Consider the following 17,561-nt stretch of genomic DNA (forward strand, 5'->3'; position numbering starts at 1 on the left):
TTTTCTAAAGCAATCATTTAAGAAATAGCAGCTCTATTACGCAATCAAAAACAAGTAGGAAAATTCTCTAGCTCATCTTCTGAAGCCAGCATAACCTCAAAATAAAAACCAAAGGCAGAATAAGAGAGAAAAATTAAAGATCACTACATGCATGAACAAAGACATAAACATCTTTATCAAAATTTTAACAAACTGACTACAGCAACTTTTTAAAAAGATCATGACAAAAAAAAAAGACCATGACCAAAATAAGCCATGAAAATGTAGGTTAATTACAAGAATGCAAGATTGATTGAGCATTAAAAACTAAATCAATGTAATTCACCACATTAACAGATTAAAGAAGAAAAAGCTTATGCTCACTCATCTCATTAGATGCAATAAAATTTAACATCCATCCAAGATATAAACTCTTACTTAACAGAAACAGAAGGGAATTTCCTTAATCTGATGAAAGATATCTACGAAAAAACTACAGCAAACATCATACTTAATGATCAAACAGTGAAAGCTTTCCCTTTGTGATCAGGAACAAGATAAGGATGCCCTCTATCACCACTTCTACTCAGGAATGTACTGGAGGTCTTAGCCAGAGAAGTAAGGCAAGAGAAAGAAATAAAAGGTGTAAGGATTGGCAAGAAAGAAACAAAACTTATTATTAGCAAATGATATGGTTGTGAATACAGAAAACTGAAAGTAGATATAGAAAAATGGTTAGAAATAAGAGTGAAATAAGACTGTGAAATTCAAAATCAATTGCATTTCCATGTAAACAACAGTTGCAGTTACAAAATAAAACTTAGAAAAACAAAGACTCCATTTAAAATTGCCTCAAAAAATATGAAGTATCTAGCAATAAGTCCAATGAGAGATGTGCAGATGCTCTGCAGGGAAAATCATGAAACTTCACTGACAGATATTAAATGACTAAATAAATGAAAACATATGCAATGTTCATGATTTGAAAGGCTCAATACTGTAAAGATAGCAATTCTCCCCAAACTAATTTAGAGTCAAGGTAATCTCAATGAAAATCACAAACAGGATTATGTTGGACATTCTGATGTTTAAGTGCATATGGAAATGCAAAAGACCAATAGCCAAGGTATTCTTGAAAAAAATAAGAAAGAAGTCACTAACTTCTCTAACACACAACCGATTTATTAGGCCATGAGAAGTGTGACAAGATAATAGAATTTATAAAAACAGATGAATGGAACAGAATACAGAGATCAGACACAGACCCACACATATATGGATACTTGATATACGACATAGACAACACGACAAAAAACAGATATTTTGTTCTGTTTTTCCAATAGATAAAGCTGGGACAGGGAACTATCCATACAGAAACAAATGAAACTGAACCTATTCCTCAACTATTCATAAAAATAAATTCTGCCTAGCTGATAACCAAGTTCATGGCAATAATCACATGAAGAACTATTTGAGATTCAAAACAAAATTTATTGATTATATATTTCTAGTGGGATATATCTTAAGAACAAGTATCTTATTGCTAGTGATAACCTTAGTATTATTATGTTGAAATTATTTTATACATAATGTAGTATAAAGCAAATAAACAACTATAATGTCATTAAAATACCAAGATTTTTCAAGACAGAAGAGACTAATACATAAAATCAAAGCTAAGTAAAAAGTCTTTCCTGAAGTGGAAATATCACTAATTCAATATTTTGTTTCTTTTTCTAAGAACTGTATTTACTAGTTCTGTTCACTGAAAATATCTAGAAACAATGAAAACCCAGTTATAATGAATGCCCCAAACATCCGAATTGTGGTCTCCAAATATCAAATCCCACCGAAAAAGAACTACTTGAAAAAATAGCTGGGGCAGAATAGTTCTGGGGCAGAAAATATAATCAGCCTGATATCTCTCTCAAATCGTGAAAGCAAAGAAGCAATACAAGAATACTGGAATCATGTCGGAAGGACAGAGGAGCCTAATGAAGAGGCTCCCACCGACCAAAGATGAGATAACTTAAGTATCGTAAAGAATGACTGCAACGGATTTAAACACATTAAAAACATAAAAATCTTAGAATATAATTAAAAAAAATCATTGGTCATCTTCACAGGTTTCTAGGGACCAATTTGTTATTCTGAAAATTGATAAAGGGAGAGAATCAAGCCTTCCTCATGACTATCCTACAAGGACTCTCTATTTCAGGATTACCAAATATTTGATGAACTGTTTCTTTTTAAAAGAAGTACAATTAATAAGTGCAGGAGGGGGGCCAGCCCAGTGGCGTAGTGGTTGAGTTCGCACGCTCTGCTTCGGCGGCCCGGGGTTTGCAGTTTCAGATTCTGGGGAAGGACCTAGCACCACATGTCACACCAAGACTGAGGCAGCATCCCACATAAAATAGAGGAAGATTGGCAAAGATGTTAGCTCAGCAACAATCTTCCTTAAGCAAAAAGAGGAGGGTTGGTAACAGATGTTACCTCAGGGCCAATCTTCCTCACACACACACACACCAAAAAAATAGTTAAAAAAAATGCAGGAGGAATAGCAAAATTAGAAATTTATCATTCTGTGAACCAAAATGAAATAATGGATCTGGTCAACAAGCATCAATGACTGCTAAAACCATTAAGTGAAAGACTGATGAGGAACTTTACACAATGGATTGATCAGGCTAGTACCAACTGTACCCATTAATCAATCTTAACATTACTAAAAATGGAACAACCAATGTTCCTCCTGATGTGATAATAGGCAATACTCAGCACCACCAACAAAATACCCTTAACACAAAACTAAACCTAACTCTTATCCAGCCTCTCTATCTAATCATCAGTTTACAGGAATTAAAAGATGAGACGGAGGAACATGTTAAATGAGGGTACAATCAGCCAAATCCAGAATGTGAGAACTTCTACAAAATATATGACCCAGTTTCTTCAACAAATAAATGGAGATTAAAAAAGATAAACTATCAAAGACTAAAACAGACTTAAGACACATATCAACCAATGCAACACATGAACCTTGTTTGGAGTCTGTGGCAAACAATCATTAAAACACTCCAGTTTTTTTAGATAATCCATGAAAACTGAAAACAGCCTGGACATTATAAGATGTTAAGAAATTTTGGTTAATTTTGTTGGGTGGAATAATGGTCCTTATCTGCCAGAGATGCATATTGAAGTATTTACCAGTGACATAAAAGCTGTCTGAAATTTGCTTTGAAATACTACAGATTTATTCGTAAATTATTTGTGCAATTACAAATTAAAATAAGTAAATATAAATAGGTAGGTTGGTGGGTGGGTACGTGGGTGAATGGATGGATGAATATAACTTCATCAGGGAGGGAATCAATTCCAGGTGATTTAATTCAAATTAAATATGAAGGCAAAACAATAAAGCTTTTAGATCATATAGGAGAATACTATCATGTTCTCAGAGGAAGGCAGGATTTAGTAAACAAAACTCAAGTCACTAAACAAAAATGTGTTATATGGTACGTAACTCTATAAAGATTTGTCTACGTCATACTATTTTAAAGGTACTTACTGCTGGTAAAAGAGACTGCATATTTTGATTAGAATCTGCTATTGTAGCAAGGTAGACCAAGTTTGTATGCAACATCTGCTGATACCTATTAAAACAAAATAAATATCAATATTAAAAAGTAACTTTCTTCCTGTCTGCTTAAATACAAACAGCATTCTAATTATTTCTCAAGTTTAATAAAAAATTTATCTGAACATCAACAGCACTTCAATTTTTTCCTAGTTCCTCTGCAAAATAATTCTAAATAAATACATTTGAAGACAATAATAAACAGAGATCTTACCATGTGCGAGACATAGTTTTAACTGTTTTATACAGTTATATATCTTATTTAATCCTCAAACTAACACTATGAGGTAAAAGTTCTTATTTTCTCCATTATTCCAGATGAGGAAACAGGTTTAGAAAGGTTAATAACTTGTACAAGATTGCATAGCTTAGTAAATGGAATAACGGAGACATGCACTGGCTCCATACATAGTAATGTGCTCCTTTAAAAGAGATCTATAACGATTGAATTCAATAAAACTGGTATGCTTATTCCCTTCCCTCTGCCATTTTCATGCTGCCAAAAAAACCTCAAACCCAAGTACAGTCAGTATGCTCTGCTAAAATGTCAGAAAGAAGTGAGAACTATGCATTTTCTTCCTTCTCACTCCTGCAGCAGTGTCCACAATTCATGCCTACTGTGGTTATACTGCCCATCTATTAGGACTCAGCATACTGAGAAGACAATGAACAGGAGGCTCCAATTACCAAAAAAAAAAAATTACATGCTAAAGCACGGAGACAGAGGAAGTCACAGGACACCAATACCATTAAGGATTAACTTTTTAAAAAAATAGAGCAAATGCTCATGACTAGAGTGAAGTGGTTAAAGATGTTTATTGTGATCTGACCCATGAATTAGTTTTGCTAAACCTCTCATCAAAATTTTAAAAATTAACTGAGACAAAATCAGGTTAAGATTAGTAGTGATCCAATTATTAGTGTTTGTAAATCCTCAAAATAGAAATTTGAATTCAGTTTACTAAGAAATATTAAATACAGGGGGCCGGCTCCATGGCCGAGTGGTTAAGTTCTCGTGCTCCACTGCGGGGGCCCAGGGTTCGGATCCTGGGCACAGACGTGGCACCACTTGTCAGGACACACTGAGGCGGCGTCCCACATCCCACTAGAAGGACCTGCAACTAAGATATACAACTGTGTACAGGGGGGTTTGGGGAGATAAAGCAGAAAAAAAAAAAAAAGATTGGCAACAGTTGTTAGCCCAGGTGCCAATCTTTAAGGAATAAAAAAAAAGAAATATTAAATACAAATTAAAATAATAAAACTAAGTCAAAAGAATTTTTTTCAGCTAAATAAAGTCTTCTAATACAGATCCCAGACGAAGTAATTTTCTAAAACAGACACCATAAAAGGAATCTTAGAAAACTCTCTGCTGCATTATTTTTTTCTCTTAGAAACAATGGGTTTCACTGCCTTTTTCTTATTAGGGGGTAGAGGGGACCTCATTTCTCACTAACCTTAAAGTTTCCTCACTAACAAGTTTATGCTTTTTGTTTACTTTTTACAAATTTATGAGGTGTAACTGATAAACAAAGAACCACACATATTTAATGTGTACGATTCAATGTGTTTGGACATATGCAAACATCTGTGATACTATCACCACAATCATGGTAACAAACTTAGCCAAAACTTCCCAAAGTTTCCTTGTTTCCCTTCGTTTCTGGTTGCTATTGAAAAACAAGTCTATGCTCTTAATGCTCCTCCTCAGATACATACTAGGTTGCTCGATCAGACGTGACATATTATTTGTTATAGTCATCCTTATATAAACAAGGACCAAGAAATATTAAATTGTACCGAATTATTGATAATGGTTAATTATGTTGTCAAAATTCTTCAAATAGCACTAATAAGCACCACTAGCTGGCACCACTATTTCATTATTCTACAGAGATATTGAATGGAATTTAAGATATAGGGTTCCACAATCGTGTTCTTTCTTTAAAACCAACCAGCTAATTTAAATCAGAACATCTGACTCATTTCAAAGTCAACTCCTTCAAGTTTTCCTTTTCTTCTCTGAATACTAGTATGGCTGTATTATACTCAGATATGAGATTTTCTGACCACCCTCTCAAAAATAAAAATACCAACCCTTACTAAGAGACTATTGTTTATTCACAATCCTTTAGGAAACATTTTAGTCATGCTGATTAGTATTTAATAAGCCAATGGTAAAATACTGTTCAATCTAATCTGAAAACGTTCTTAAGGCTTCATTTGTAAAATAATGGGAGGTAAAGTAGATCTCTAAAGCTTCTTGTGATTCTAAATATTTATAAATACACATCTTTTATGGAGTAACTTAATTTTAAGATATTTCCCTAACCATCAAATCATTTTAACTTTTAATTTTGAAATAATTTCAAACTTACAGTTTCAAGAACAGTATAAAGAACTCTCAAATATCTTTCTCCCACACTCTCCAATTATTAGCATTTTACCATATTTGTCTTAGTCCATCTCTAAATACACACACCAATATACACAAATGCCTGCAAGAACACGTTCTTTTTTCAAAACCATTTCAGAGTCAGTTACAGACATAATATCCCATTACTCCTAATACTTCAGTGTCTATATCCCCAAAACAAGGATATTCCCCTAAATAATCACAGTATAACCATCATAATGAGGAAATTAAAATTGATACAGTATTACTACGTAATAGACAGAACCCATTCAAATTTCTGCAACTGTCCCAATAGTCCCAAATCTTTTTACCTCATGTAAGGGGGTAAGTAAAAATAATCATTTTTAACTGGCCTCTTCTAACTTCAGTAGGTATCCTTTTTGTAAAATTGCATTATTTTTACAGCAATCATCAAATAAGCTTATTCTAAGATCATTCAAGGCTCTAAGATGAACATTAATGAAAAAGTAATACTCATATTCTTTTATAAGTTTGTGCATGTCACCTAAAAAGCAATAGACAAATATTCTAGAAGAATCTTACTTCAGCTGAGACTACTGAAATGATAATAAAAAGTAGATTCTTTACTAATATTAAAGAAATATTTTCCTGAGAAACTTTTTATTTTTTATTCTATAAATACTATTACATTTGTCATTGAAGCAGTTTACTTTTTTAATGTATATGTTTATTATTTCTAAAATAGTATACACTAATAAAATAAAATTGAGTATATAAGCTAAAGGCAGATATAAAACAGTCAAGGGGCCGGCCTGGTGGCACAGTGGTTAAGTTCACACGTTCCACTTTGGTGGCCCAGGGTTTGCCGGTTCGGATCCCGCGTGTGGACATGGCACCGCTTAGCAAGCCATGCTGTGGTAGGCGTCCCACGTATAAAGTGGAGGAAGATGGGAACGGATGTTAGCTCAGGGCCAGTCTTCCTCAACAAAAAGAGGAGGATTGGCAGCAGTTAGCTCAGGGCTAATCTTCCCCCAAAAAAGAAAAAAAGCATAGTCAACATTTTATGTTTGATGATGGTTAACTTCCTAATAAATACTGGCAGATATTCCAAAACACTCATTGTTATTAACCTATTAAGTAAGAGGCAGTTCACTTTCCAAAGGTTCCACTAAGAGCTACTATGTCGTCTACCTTGAATAAAGTAAAATAACCACTATTAAATTTACTGATATAATTAAAAAATGAATCTGAAAAAGTCAGATTTCTTTTCTTTTTTTTTTTTTTGAGGAAGATTAGCCCTGAGCTAACTGCTGCCAATCCTCCACTTTTTGCCGAGGACTGGCCCTGAGCTAAGATCCGTGCCCATCTTCCTCAACTTTATACATGGGACACCTACCACAGCATGGCTTGCCAAGCGGTGCCATGTCCACACCTGGGATCCAATCCAGCAAACCACAGGGCGCCAAAGCAGAATGTGTGCACTTAACCGCTGCACCACCAGTCAGCCCCATGATTTCATTTTTAAAAAGAAACCTTTACCTAGAAGCTATGAAGATTGTTTGTAAGACAACAGGAATACAATTTATACAAGTTGTTTTCCTAACTAGGGATTTAAAACTAAATTCCTTTATATTATGATGGATACAAATTTTTTGCATGAGAACTTCTCACAGCACACTCAAATAGTTGCACTCACCCTAAAATACAAAAAAATAGGCCTGATTTAAACAACTACATAGGTTGATTTAGAAAATGCTCAAACCAAACACCATGATAGAGCAATTAATACATTCTCACATACATGTTATCAGAATTTCAAGGAAGAGGATCTGTGCACACAAGCTCCATAAGTGATTCACTGATTATATGAGTGTAATATATGAGTGTGTATATGTAGATAAGGAGAGAGAGCGCAATATATACAAAAATGTTACCAGTGAAAAATATTTGCACGGCAAGAATACAGTGTTTATTTTTACATATCCATGTTTTCTAATTTTCTACAATGCATATGCTGCTTTCATAAAAATAGCTATTTTCAACTTTAAAAAACACTGTTTCAGGGGCCGGCCCCATGGCCAAGTGGTTAATTCACGCACTCCACTTCGGTGGCTCAGGGTTTCATCAGTTCAGATGCTGGGCACAGACCTAGCACTGCTCATCAAGCCATGCTGAGGTTCGTCCCACACAGCAGAACTAGAAGGACCCACAACTAGAATATACAACTATGTACTGGGGGGATTTGGGGAGATGAAGAAGAAGAAAGAAAAGAATGGCAACAGATGTTAGCTCAGGGCCACTCTTAAAAAAAAAAAAACTGTTTCAGGCAAAGTTATCACATCTTAAGGAACTATTTAACTAAAAGTGAACTACCAATTTCCAGATGGCTGTCATTTATTGACGTTTCTCTTTATTTTCCTTTCGCTTTTCCTACTATGAGAAACAAGAACATTTACTAAGGTTAAGAGGAGGAACTTTTTTCTCCACTCACAAACCAACTATGATAATTTGAGAAAGAAAGAATATCTGAAGAATTCTAAGAATGAAATTAAATCTACCAGAAAAAGCATAATTTAAGATTCTACGTAAATCAATTTAAGCCCCATCTGCACCAAATATGTGAGAATAAGGTCTATTCTAACATACAGAGAATAGGAGAAATGATCATGTACACAAAAAAAGCAGAGAACATAAAGAATAAAACAACATAAACTTCTCCTGACTCAAGCTGGGAAAGCTGGTTCTGGATGTGAACATTTCTGCTCCGTGCCATGTACTGCTGGGCCCTTTAAGAAACTGAACCAGTCCTATGCCACAAAACCACCTGGGCTCTAGCTGGCGTTTTAAAAAGCCACAGGTGAAAAGAATTACTGAGTCTAAACAGAACCTCTCACCTTTTATCTCATGGCTGACTTGAGGCAGTGATCTCCTTACCACTGATAATTATCCATAGTTAAACTAAAGAACTAGATCTGCTAGTTAATTTATTTAAAAGAATATTTTCAAATATAAACAGACAAGATTCATCAAAAAAACAATACACAGTCATGTGTCGCTTCATGAGGGGGACACGTTCTGAGAAATGTGTCATTAGGTGATTTCATCGTTGTGCAAACATCATAGAGTGTACTTAAAAAACCTAAAAGGTAGGACCTACTACACACCTAGGCTATATGGAACTCATCTTACGTGACCACCATCGTGCAGGTGGTCCATAATTGACTGAAACATCATTATGCAGCACATGACTATATGTAAAAGAAATGGAAATGGTCACATAAAATGCAAAATGTACAAGTGCTCAGAAAATATATCCTAGCACTCAGACCTCAGTTTCTAAATATCATTCTCCAAAACAAGAACCAGGGCTTGAAGAAACAGGTGATTCCAAACTGGGACAGCAGAAAGTACAAGATGAGCCTAGAACATTTTATGGTGCAAGAAAATACGAAAATGTTCAAAAAATAATGGAGACATGTCAAAAAGCCAGCTTGAGGGCTCCCAATGGCCACAATCAGGGGCAATTTGAGAAAGAAAATAAATAACAGAGTAATAGATTATAACCTAGAGAATACAATTAGAATCTCTAAGTTCATTCAGATACAAATAAATGAATGAATGAATGAATGAATGGGGGCAGGAGATAGGAAATCTCTTCCTTACTTAGGATTCCAAATAAATGTAGAAGGGATGATGGATTTAGTCACCATTTGGCAATCACCACAGTAATAACTGTTTCAATCAGGAGTCATTGGTGGATGCTAAAATTAATATGTGAAAGTACAACAAGAAACAACATATATGTGTCTCAAGGTGTCTCCCCAACAAGATATATATGAATTATAAAGAAAAAAATAGTAACTTTACAGTGGAGAAACTGGCAGGCGACACACTAACTAAGTAACCAAAGTTATCACAAATACTGGGAAAAATCACTTTCATATGGCTACTTGAGGATGTGCTGAGGACACAACATCACTTCTGTGATACTCCTACCAAAAGTGCACTAACATGAATCTGATCAAGGGTAACATTAGTCAAACCCAAAATGAAGGACATTCCACAAAATAACTGCTCTGTACTCTTCAACAATGTCAACATCATGAGAGATAACAGAAAGACTGAAGAACAGTTACAGATTCAAGTATACTCAAGACACATGACAACTAACAGCAACATCTGATCCTGCACTGGATCCTGGACTTGAAAAAATACACTAATGGGACAACTGGCAAAATTTTAAAAAGGTCTAAAGATGAGATAATAGTATTGCATTCTTAATTTTAACTATTATACTCTGATTATTTAAGAATGTAAGCTTGTTTTCTATGAAATACACAACAAGCTTATTAAAGGTAAGAGAGAATTATATCTGCAACTTATTCTCAAATGTTTCAGAAAAACAACATGGGGAAGAAACCAATGATATGGAAAAGGATGATAAAGCAAGTGAATTAATATCTTAACATTTGAGGAATTTCATGGAAGGGCACACAGGAATTTCTTGTACTGTCTTGAAATAATTTCATGAAAGTTTCAAAAATAAAAAGTATTAGAAAAAAATACCCCTTTTAACCAACAAAATGTGCAAAAACTTTTACAAGATGGCTAAAATCCACTGTTGGCAGAGGTGGTTGCACACCAAGGCTCTGAAACCTGGTTGGGGGAAAGCAAACCCAAACAATCTTTTTGCAGGATAACTGATCAATTTAGCGTGGTCTTTCATCATTCCATTTATAAAATCCTAACCTATTAAAAACAAAATATCTATCTAAAGGTGTTTATATAGACATGAGTACATATGTGCAAATGCACAGAAAATGTTTTGGAAGCATAGGTACTACACCGTTAAAAGTAGTTACCCCTGTGGAGACGAGATGAGTGAAAGTAAAACGTGTCTTACTTTTATCTCTACAAAGTTTTACACTTTATTATTTTTTTACAATGACCATATATGACTTTTTAAATTCAAAAATAATTTTAAACAAAAGGGACAAAAGAAAAAGTAACGGAGAGAGACTCAAAACTAGATAGTGATAGCAAGAGAGCAGCACAGCGTGTAAGCCACGCACGCCAAGAGCTGGGAAAATCTACGTGAGAGCAGATCATCTCTAAGAAACACAGACGTGTCCCAAAACAATGGTGAGAACAGAACACTCTAGAGCTGCGCTGTCCAATACCATAGCCACTAGACGCTTTGAAATGTGGCTAGTCTAAAATGTGCTATGGGAGTAAGAGACACAAGGGATTTCAAAGACACAGTAGTAAATAAAAGAAGGTAAACTATCTCATTAATATTTTTATATGGATTACATATTGAGGTGATATTATTTTGGAAATAATAGATTAAATAAAATATATTATTAAAATTAACTTCTCCTGTTTCTTTTTACTTGTTTAATATGTCTACCAGCAAATGTAAAATTACGTATGTCTTACAATATATTTCTACTGAACAATGCTGCTCCAGACTTTTTTTTTTTAAGATTTTATTTTTCCTTCTTTTCTCCAAAGCCCCCCAGTACATAGTTGTACATTTCAGTTGTGGGTCCTTCTAGGTGTGGCAGGTGGGACAGCGTCTCAGCATGGCTTGATGAGTGGTTCTAGGTCCACACCCAGGATCCAAACCAGCATATGGATTCTACTCAGGAATACTGCTTACTTCTGACACATCACTTCAAAATGTCCAGTTTGGTTCTCATGAATGATAACCAATTCTCTATTTATTAGACATAGGCTTTGCTTTCTCAACCACACGTATGGATATAAATAAATATCCTATATACGTGATCTAACTTTTCCACAAATCAGATTATATACAAATTTAAAGTCATTATTTTATAATGCAGGATAAAAAGTATAATAAAACATTGACACCCATTCCATCCCAAAGAACAAATTTTTCTTTTGTAAAATCAAGAAAAGTCACACAAAAAATTGTACACTAATGTTCCTAGCAGCATTAGCTATAGTAGCCAAGAAGTCAAAACAACCCAAATGTCCATCACTGATGGATAATTAAGATGTGGTACAGCCATACAATGGAAAATTATTCAGCAATAAAAAGGAAGGAAATACTAATAATATGCTTCAACATGGATGAATCTTGAAAATATTATGCTAAGTGAAAGAAATCAGTCAAAAAGACCACATATCGTATGAATCCATTTACATGAAATGTCTACAAGAGGCAAATCTACACACAAAGAAAGCAGATCAGTACTTGTTAGGGGGTGAGGGATTAGTAAGTGGGAAGAGGGAGTGACTTAATGTGTACAGGATTTCTTTTTGAAATGATGAAAATGTTCCAAAATTGATCCAAGTGATGATAATACAACTCTATGAATACACTAAAAAGCTTGAACTGTACACTTTAAAATGGATGAATTGTACGGTATGTGAATTATATCTCAATAAAGCTGTTATTAAAGAGAGTAAAAAATTAACCAATAGAAAAATGAATACAAAAAAAATTTTCGTATCAATCTTACTGAGAACACTCTGAGGTCTTTCCTTTATTCTGATAGTCCATTATACACTGAATAAGATGGTTATTTTCATCCAACATCTGAAACAAAATTAGAAAAAGTTTATTGTAAATCTAATGCATCAAGTAAAATTTTTAAAAATCCCTCAGATTTCTAGAAATGTTTATCTATATAGGAACTGAAACCACTCAGGTCTTTAAATCTTATTTTACAACTTTGGAATGATATGTTTAATCAACAATTTTTTTAATAACTCTATTCCAATTATTCTCCCTCTGAATTATTACCCGAAGCCCAGAAGGGAAAATTTGGAGTCTCTTTTGTATTCAAACATTTAATTACCTCTGCTATCTGTAATAGAAGCTTTAGCCTGTTAAGACCAAAAGTTAGAGAATCCAAGATGGCTTTGCATCATTCTAATGCTCTGTAGTAGTAAAGAAAAATTCTGTCCTTATCCAGAATGAAGTACATACATGAAAACTTCAGCCCAGGAGGCTTGAGGTGATAGCTGCCTAGTTTCCAAGTTTTATACAGTAGTACAGTTTTGTGATTCTCCAAACATGAAATAATCAAATACGATCATTCCTATGTATGTATAATACTTACTGCAGACTTTATGAGCTTACCTTGTAATTACGTTGACCCAAGTTTTTTTTAAAAAGCCTATCAATTTATCAGTCTTCATCTTATAACAATTCAAAGCAATACTGGCTTTGAGAGTTAATTCCTCTAAGCAAAGTGGCAATTCAGGAAAGAATAATGATATAGCAATCATGAGCCCAGTTAGTTTGAGTGCCAGCTTTGCTATCCTGTGCAAACCACTTAAGATTTCAGGGGTTCAGATTTATCTGTAAGATCAAGGGACAGAAGCAGATGTTCCTCCTGAACCTGCCTCACCCTTCTAGGATTCAATGAAAGCATTAAGTATGACACCATAATCACTCAATAATTTAGGTAACCTAGCTCTTTTAACTAAAATGAAGATCCATTTAACATTGTGTGTGACTTTTTTTCTGCATATGAATCATAATCTTCACTTGCTGGAAAAAAAAATTAACATGGCCTTCCAAAAAGTGCAGTAATTTCTTAAATAGAACCATTGAATGCCCAAAAATTTGTCCTTAAAATGCTTTAGTCCAATCTATCAGTTTGACAACATATCTTCTCAGTAGGTTCCTCAACCTAACAAACTTCACCGTTAGAATGTCTCAAATCTAATATCAATCCCTCACACTGTTAGAATGAGGCACTTAATTAGGAATCCATTTTCTCTTCTCATCTGAGGATGAAAACTAATTGATCAGCATCTCCTGAATTAGTCACCAATGAGAAATATCTTAAGATGTATGAAAGAAAAACTCTTTGTAGAAAAAAAAAGAAAAACTTAGGACTTTTCTACAGCCTAAAAGTAAAAATAAAAAGTGAATCCCTCCAGAAACATATTTTGTGTGTGTGATCTTGGAGCTGTCTCCCAGCCTGCAGACAGCCCAACGCACAATATGAACGCACTGCACTTCCAAGCACTGCCAAGCCGATTTGTTCATAAAATAACGCAACAGTTGGGCACACGTCAAACGCCACACAACAAAGACCCTGATAGCAAACAGAAGCCGATTAACATAATCTATTGGGCACTCGATGGTGCCCTGAGTGGTACTAAAAGTTGACTTTTGTTCCATTTTCATCCTTGGTCCAGTGCATACAACAAAATCGAAATATTGAAGGTCAACTGCTAAATTTAGCAAGTAACTTTTCCAAGTCTGGCTGACTACAATTCAGAACGCTGCCCTGCTCAGAGGCCACAAGAGGTGGAAGACAATAAAGAACCTTTGTATCCCTAACTGGCAGGAACACAGCAGCGAGAGAGGCAGCGCTACCCTCTCAAGAGGACTCAGTTCCCTGTGTATTTATCGCGACTTCAGTAATTGGCCACGACTATCAGACTGTCCCCGCCACCAGACTCTAAGCTCCATACAGGCAGGGACTACAGCGCATCACTGTGACCTCAGCGCCCACCCCAGGCGCTCAAAGAATATGAGCTGAGAATATAAGGGGCTAAAAGGCGCACCCCGAAGGGAGATGGGGACTCCGAAGCTAATCCCGAAGTGCACAGGGATCTTCCTCGACCGCCCCGCAGACTTTACCTAAGGGTCCAGGCAGCGTCCCCCAAGTTCCCCGGGGAGCTCCCCAACTCGGCCCGAGTTTGCAGCGCCGCGGAGGGAGGCGCCCAGCGCTCCGTCTTCCCCCGGCCGCCCGCGCTCCGAGGTCGGCTCTGCACCGATCGGCCGGCGCGCGGGGCGGGGCGGCGCCAAAGTAACTCCGGCGCGGCGCGCGGGCCCGCGGGGGTACGCCGGCCCCAACACACGGCCCGGCCCCGCGCGGCCGCCGCCGCCGGGCACACGCGCCCAGCCACCCGAACGCCGCCGCAGCCCTCGAGAAAGCGGGCGACGGTGACTTGGGCTTTTGTGCCCGTAGCAAAGAGCCCGGACGCGCGAAGGACTCCGTGGGGAACCGGTCCGCCCTCTTCCGCCCCCCACTCAGGCACGGCCCGCGGCTCGGGTTCCCACACACGGCCGCCTCCCAGCAGGCCCGCCTCCGCCCCGGCCCGGCCGACTCCCGGGCCGGCCCGGCCCCCGCTGTCTCTCCCAGGGGCGGGACGTCCCGGCATCACCGGGCCCGCGAGGGGTCACCTTCTGAATCGCGGCGGGAGTGATCTCCCCTTTGCCTCGCTGCCTGGGGGCTGCGAACGCCACAGACATGTTGCCGCCGTCAGCACTCTCGGCAAGTCCCGAGCGCTCCGGGGGAACGGCAAACTGGGGGAAAAGACGCCGGCCTCTCGGGCCGAACCACCTCGGGAATGCTGGGAGGGGGGATGCTGCAGTGCCGAACCCACAGCCGGCCCGTCCGGCCTAAAGGAGGAACTCTGGATCGGCCAAGTCCTGTTTTCGGTGCGTTCGTTGGCAACCACTGCCCAGGGAGAACTTTCCTGTTCTGACCGACCTCTGGTCCCTCCACCTTTCTTTCGCCGCCCCCCCCGTCCGTTTGCGCGAATGGTAGGGCCGCGCCCCAGTCCTCCCTCCGCTTCAGCGATTCAGGAAATGGTCCCGCCGCCGCGGGAGAGGGAGAGGCCGGGGCAGCCCCTGTCACAGGAAATGCGAGCGGCCGAGCCGGCCCGCCCCTTCGCGCGGGTGCAACTTGCCTCCTTCTCCGGCGCGCCGACGCGCCCCTCCGACTGCGCTCGGCCCCAGACCTCGGTCAGTTTTTCCAACTTTGGCTGCACCCCTCCCGGGAAGACGTGGCCGCCCTGAGTCGTCCGGGCACCGGGGAAAGCGGAGGAGGAAGGTTAGGACCCGGTTCGTGCACACCCGTGGGGCATCCACCGAGAGAAGGCAGAGGTGGCAGGACGAGGGGAGCGCGGATTCGCTGGTTTAAATGGCTCGGCTACGCCCCAAGTGCGCACCTCCGAGGCCGCCGCCGCACACGCACACGGGCGCGCCGAAGAGTTGGAAAGTGAGCCTGACCCAAGATCGGGAAGCGAAGACGGTGGCCGGTAGCCAGCGGGAGACGGGCACCCTGGCCAGAGCGGCCGCAGGTGCGGAGTTCGCCTCTGAGGACACACCCTTAGCCGAAATGCGGGTCGACTTCGTCTGACTTGGATCTTTGCAAATAAGTTTTGAAATAGGGCATCCTCACTCTTTTCTTTTCCAATTATATACTAAGTGCCTTGTAAATTATGCTCAAGCTGCCAGGCTTCCAATCAGTGTGAGGGGAAAAAACCAAAGCTTTCAAATTATGGGAGGAACATGGGTAAATGTGGATAACGTGTTGGTGTGGGCTTTTTAAAAAAATTATTAGTATTCTGTAAATTTAGACTTCCATAGAACACAAAGGAAAAGTTTATGTTAAATGTCATCCAACATTGAGGTTCAAAAATAAGTCTCTCCGTTTATATATAAAATAAACTGGAAAAATAAAGGAAAAGTGCATATTTTTTTATTTGTTTCAAATAAATGGTCTTCACAAGGAGATCATGAGTTTCGTTCATTCAGCAAATTTGGGTGCACTCCCTAGGTTTTATGCTAGGCACCTAGGATACGGCTGTGAACAAGCTGGACGTCAGACCTCCTCCCAAGTAGCTTATATTCTCATAGAGCTAAACGACCAGAAACAAGTAAATAAACATGCATATATGTAAAGTTATAAGAAAGACTAGCAAACAGGGACTCAGAATGACAGGGGCACTCAAAGTCTTGTCCACCACTAACACTGTATGTCCAACACCTGGCTTTCATCATCATGTCTTGATGTTTAGACAAAAGTGACTTAGTTAAGAACAGTATTTCAGTAGGAAAAAATTTCAGTAGGAAAAATTGTTTAAATTACAGCTTCGCAACAGCAAGAAAAGAAAACAATTCAAAATAGGTAACATCTGCTTGAGGCATTTATTCCTTCAGAGCCTCAGGGTAGGGCTTAGGGCACCCACAGCCCCTAGGCATGGATAACCACAGCCTTTCCTGTGATACCATATTATGTGCCATAAAAATTTTATGTGCCATAAAAATACCATTATTTTCTGTGTGTCCATCACTTGAAATCAGTTGGGAAGCACTGGTGTAAAGGTCCAGCCAAAAACAGAAATGATCTCGGTAACAGAAGACACTTTAAAAGGACCCTACCTTACTCTCAAGCTTCCTTGGTAAACCCAGTCACCTTGACCTGGAAAAGTAAATTCAGAGAGTGAGAGGGAAGGTTTCAGCCTGGAGGAACTTTCTTAGAATTTTGGAACCTTTGTAACTGTAAGAGCCCTAAATTAGGGGGAAGATAGTTAGGGGCAGCTAGTAAATCCTGTCTTGTTTCACCATGAGTTTTGAATGGAGGGGAGTCCCAAGGTACAGATTAAGTGGTAGCAGAGTTGGGAGGAAAAGGAGAATAAAGAGGCCCCAGCACTTAGTTAAGGGGAAAATGGAGAATGCATATGCGAAGTTGGCCCAAATTTGAGAAATAACTCTGGGAACTTAAAAATGAGCTACCCAGGCAGCATTTCCCCAACCAGAAAAATCAGCAGACAGCTGAAGAAGGA

General features: G+C 38.4%; 1 protein-coding gene across 8 annotated transcripts in view; it reads right to left on the minus strand.

Annotated features, from left to right (window-relative positions):
* Window positions 1-15,587, minus strand: part of SS18 (SS18 subunit of BAF chromatin remodeling complex) — an 80,635-nt gene extending 65,048 nt beyond the window's left edge. For 2 of the 8 annotated variants that reach the window (XM_070275592.1, XM_070275590.1), the window contains exons 1-3: window positions 15,172-15,338; window positions 12,485-12,561; window positions 3,548-3,632 (exon numbers count right to left, since the gene is read on the minus strand). In XM_070275592.1, the coding sequence (XP_070131693.1) occupies window positions 3,548-3,632; window positions 12,485-12,561; window positions 15,172-15,240 (231 nt within the window). In that variant the 5' untranslated portion in view covers window positions 15,241-15,338. Of the gene's footprint in view, window positions 1-3,547; window positions 3,633-12,484; window positions 12,562-14,625; window positions 15,093-15,171 lie in introns of those variants that run through there. The other 6 variants (XM_023647593.2, XM_023647591.2, XM_070275594.1 and 3 more) reach the window with 6 other exon arrangements.
* Between the last annotated feature and the right edge of the window lie 1,974 nt (window positions 15,588-17,561).

This window comes from Equus caballus, chromosome 8, assembly GCF_041296265.1.
Source record: "Equus caballus isolate H_3958 breed thoroughbred chromosome 8, TB-T2T, whole genome shotgun sequence".
Lineage (NCBI taxonomy): Eukaryota > Metazoa > Chordata > Mammalia > Perissodactyla > Equidae > Equus > Equus caballus.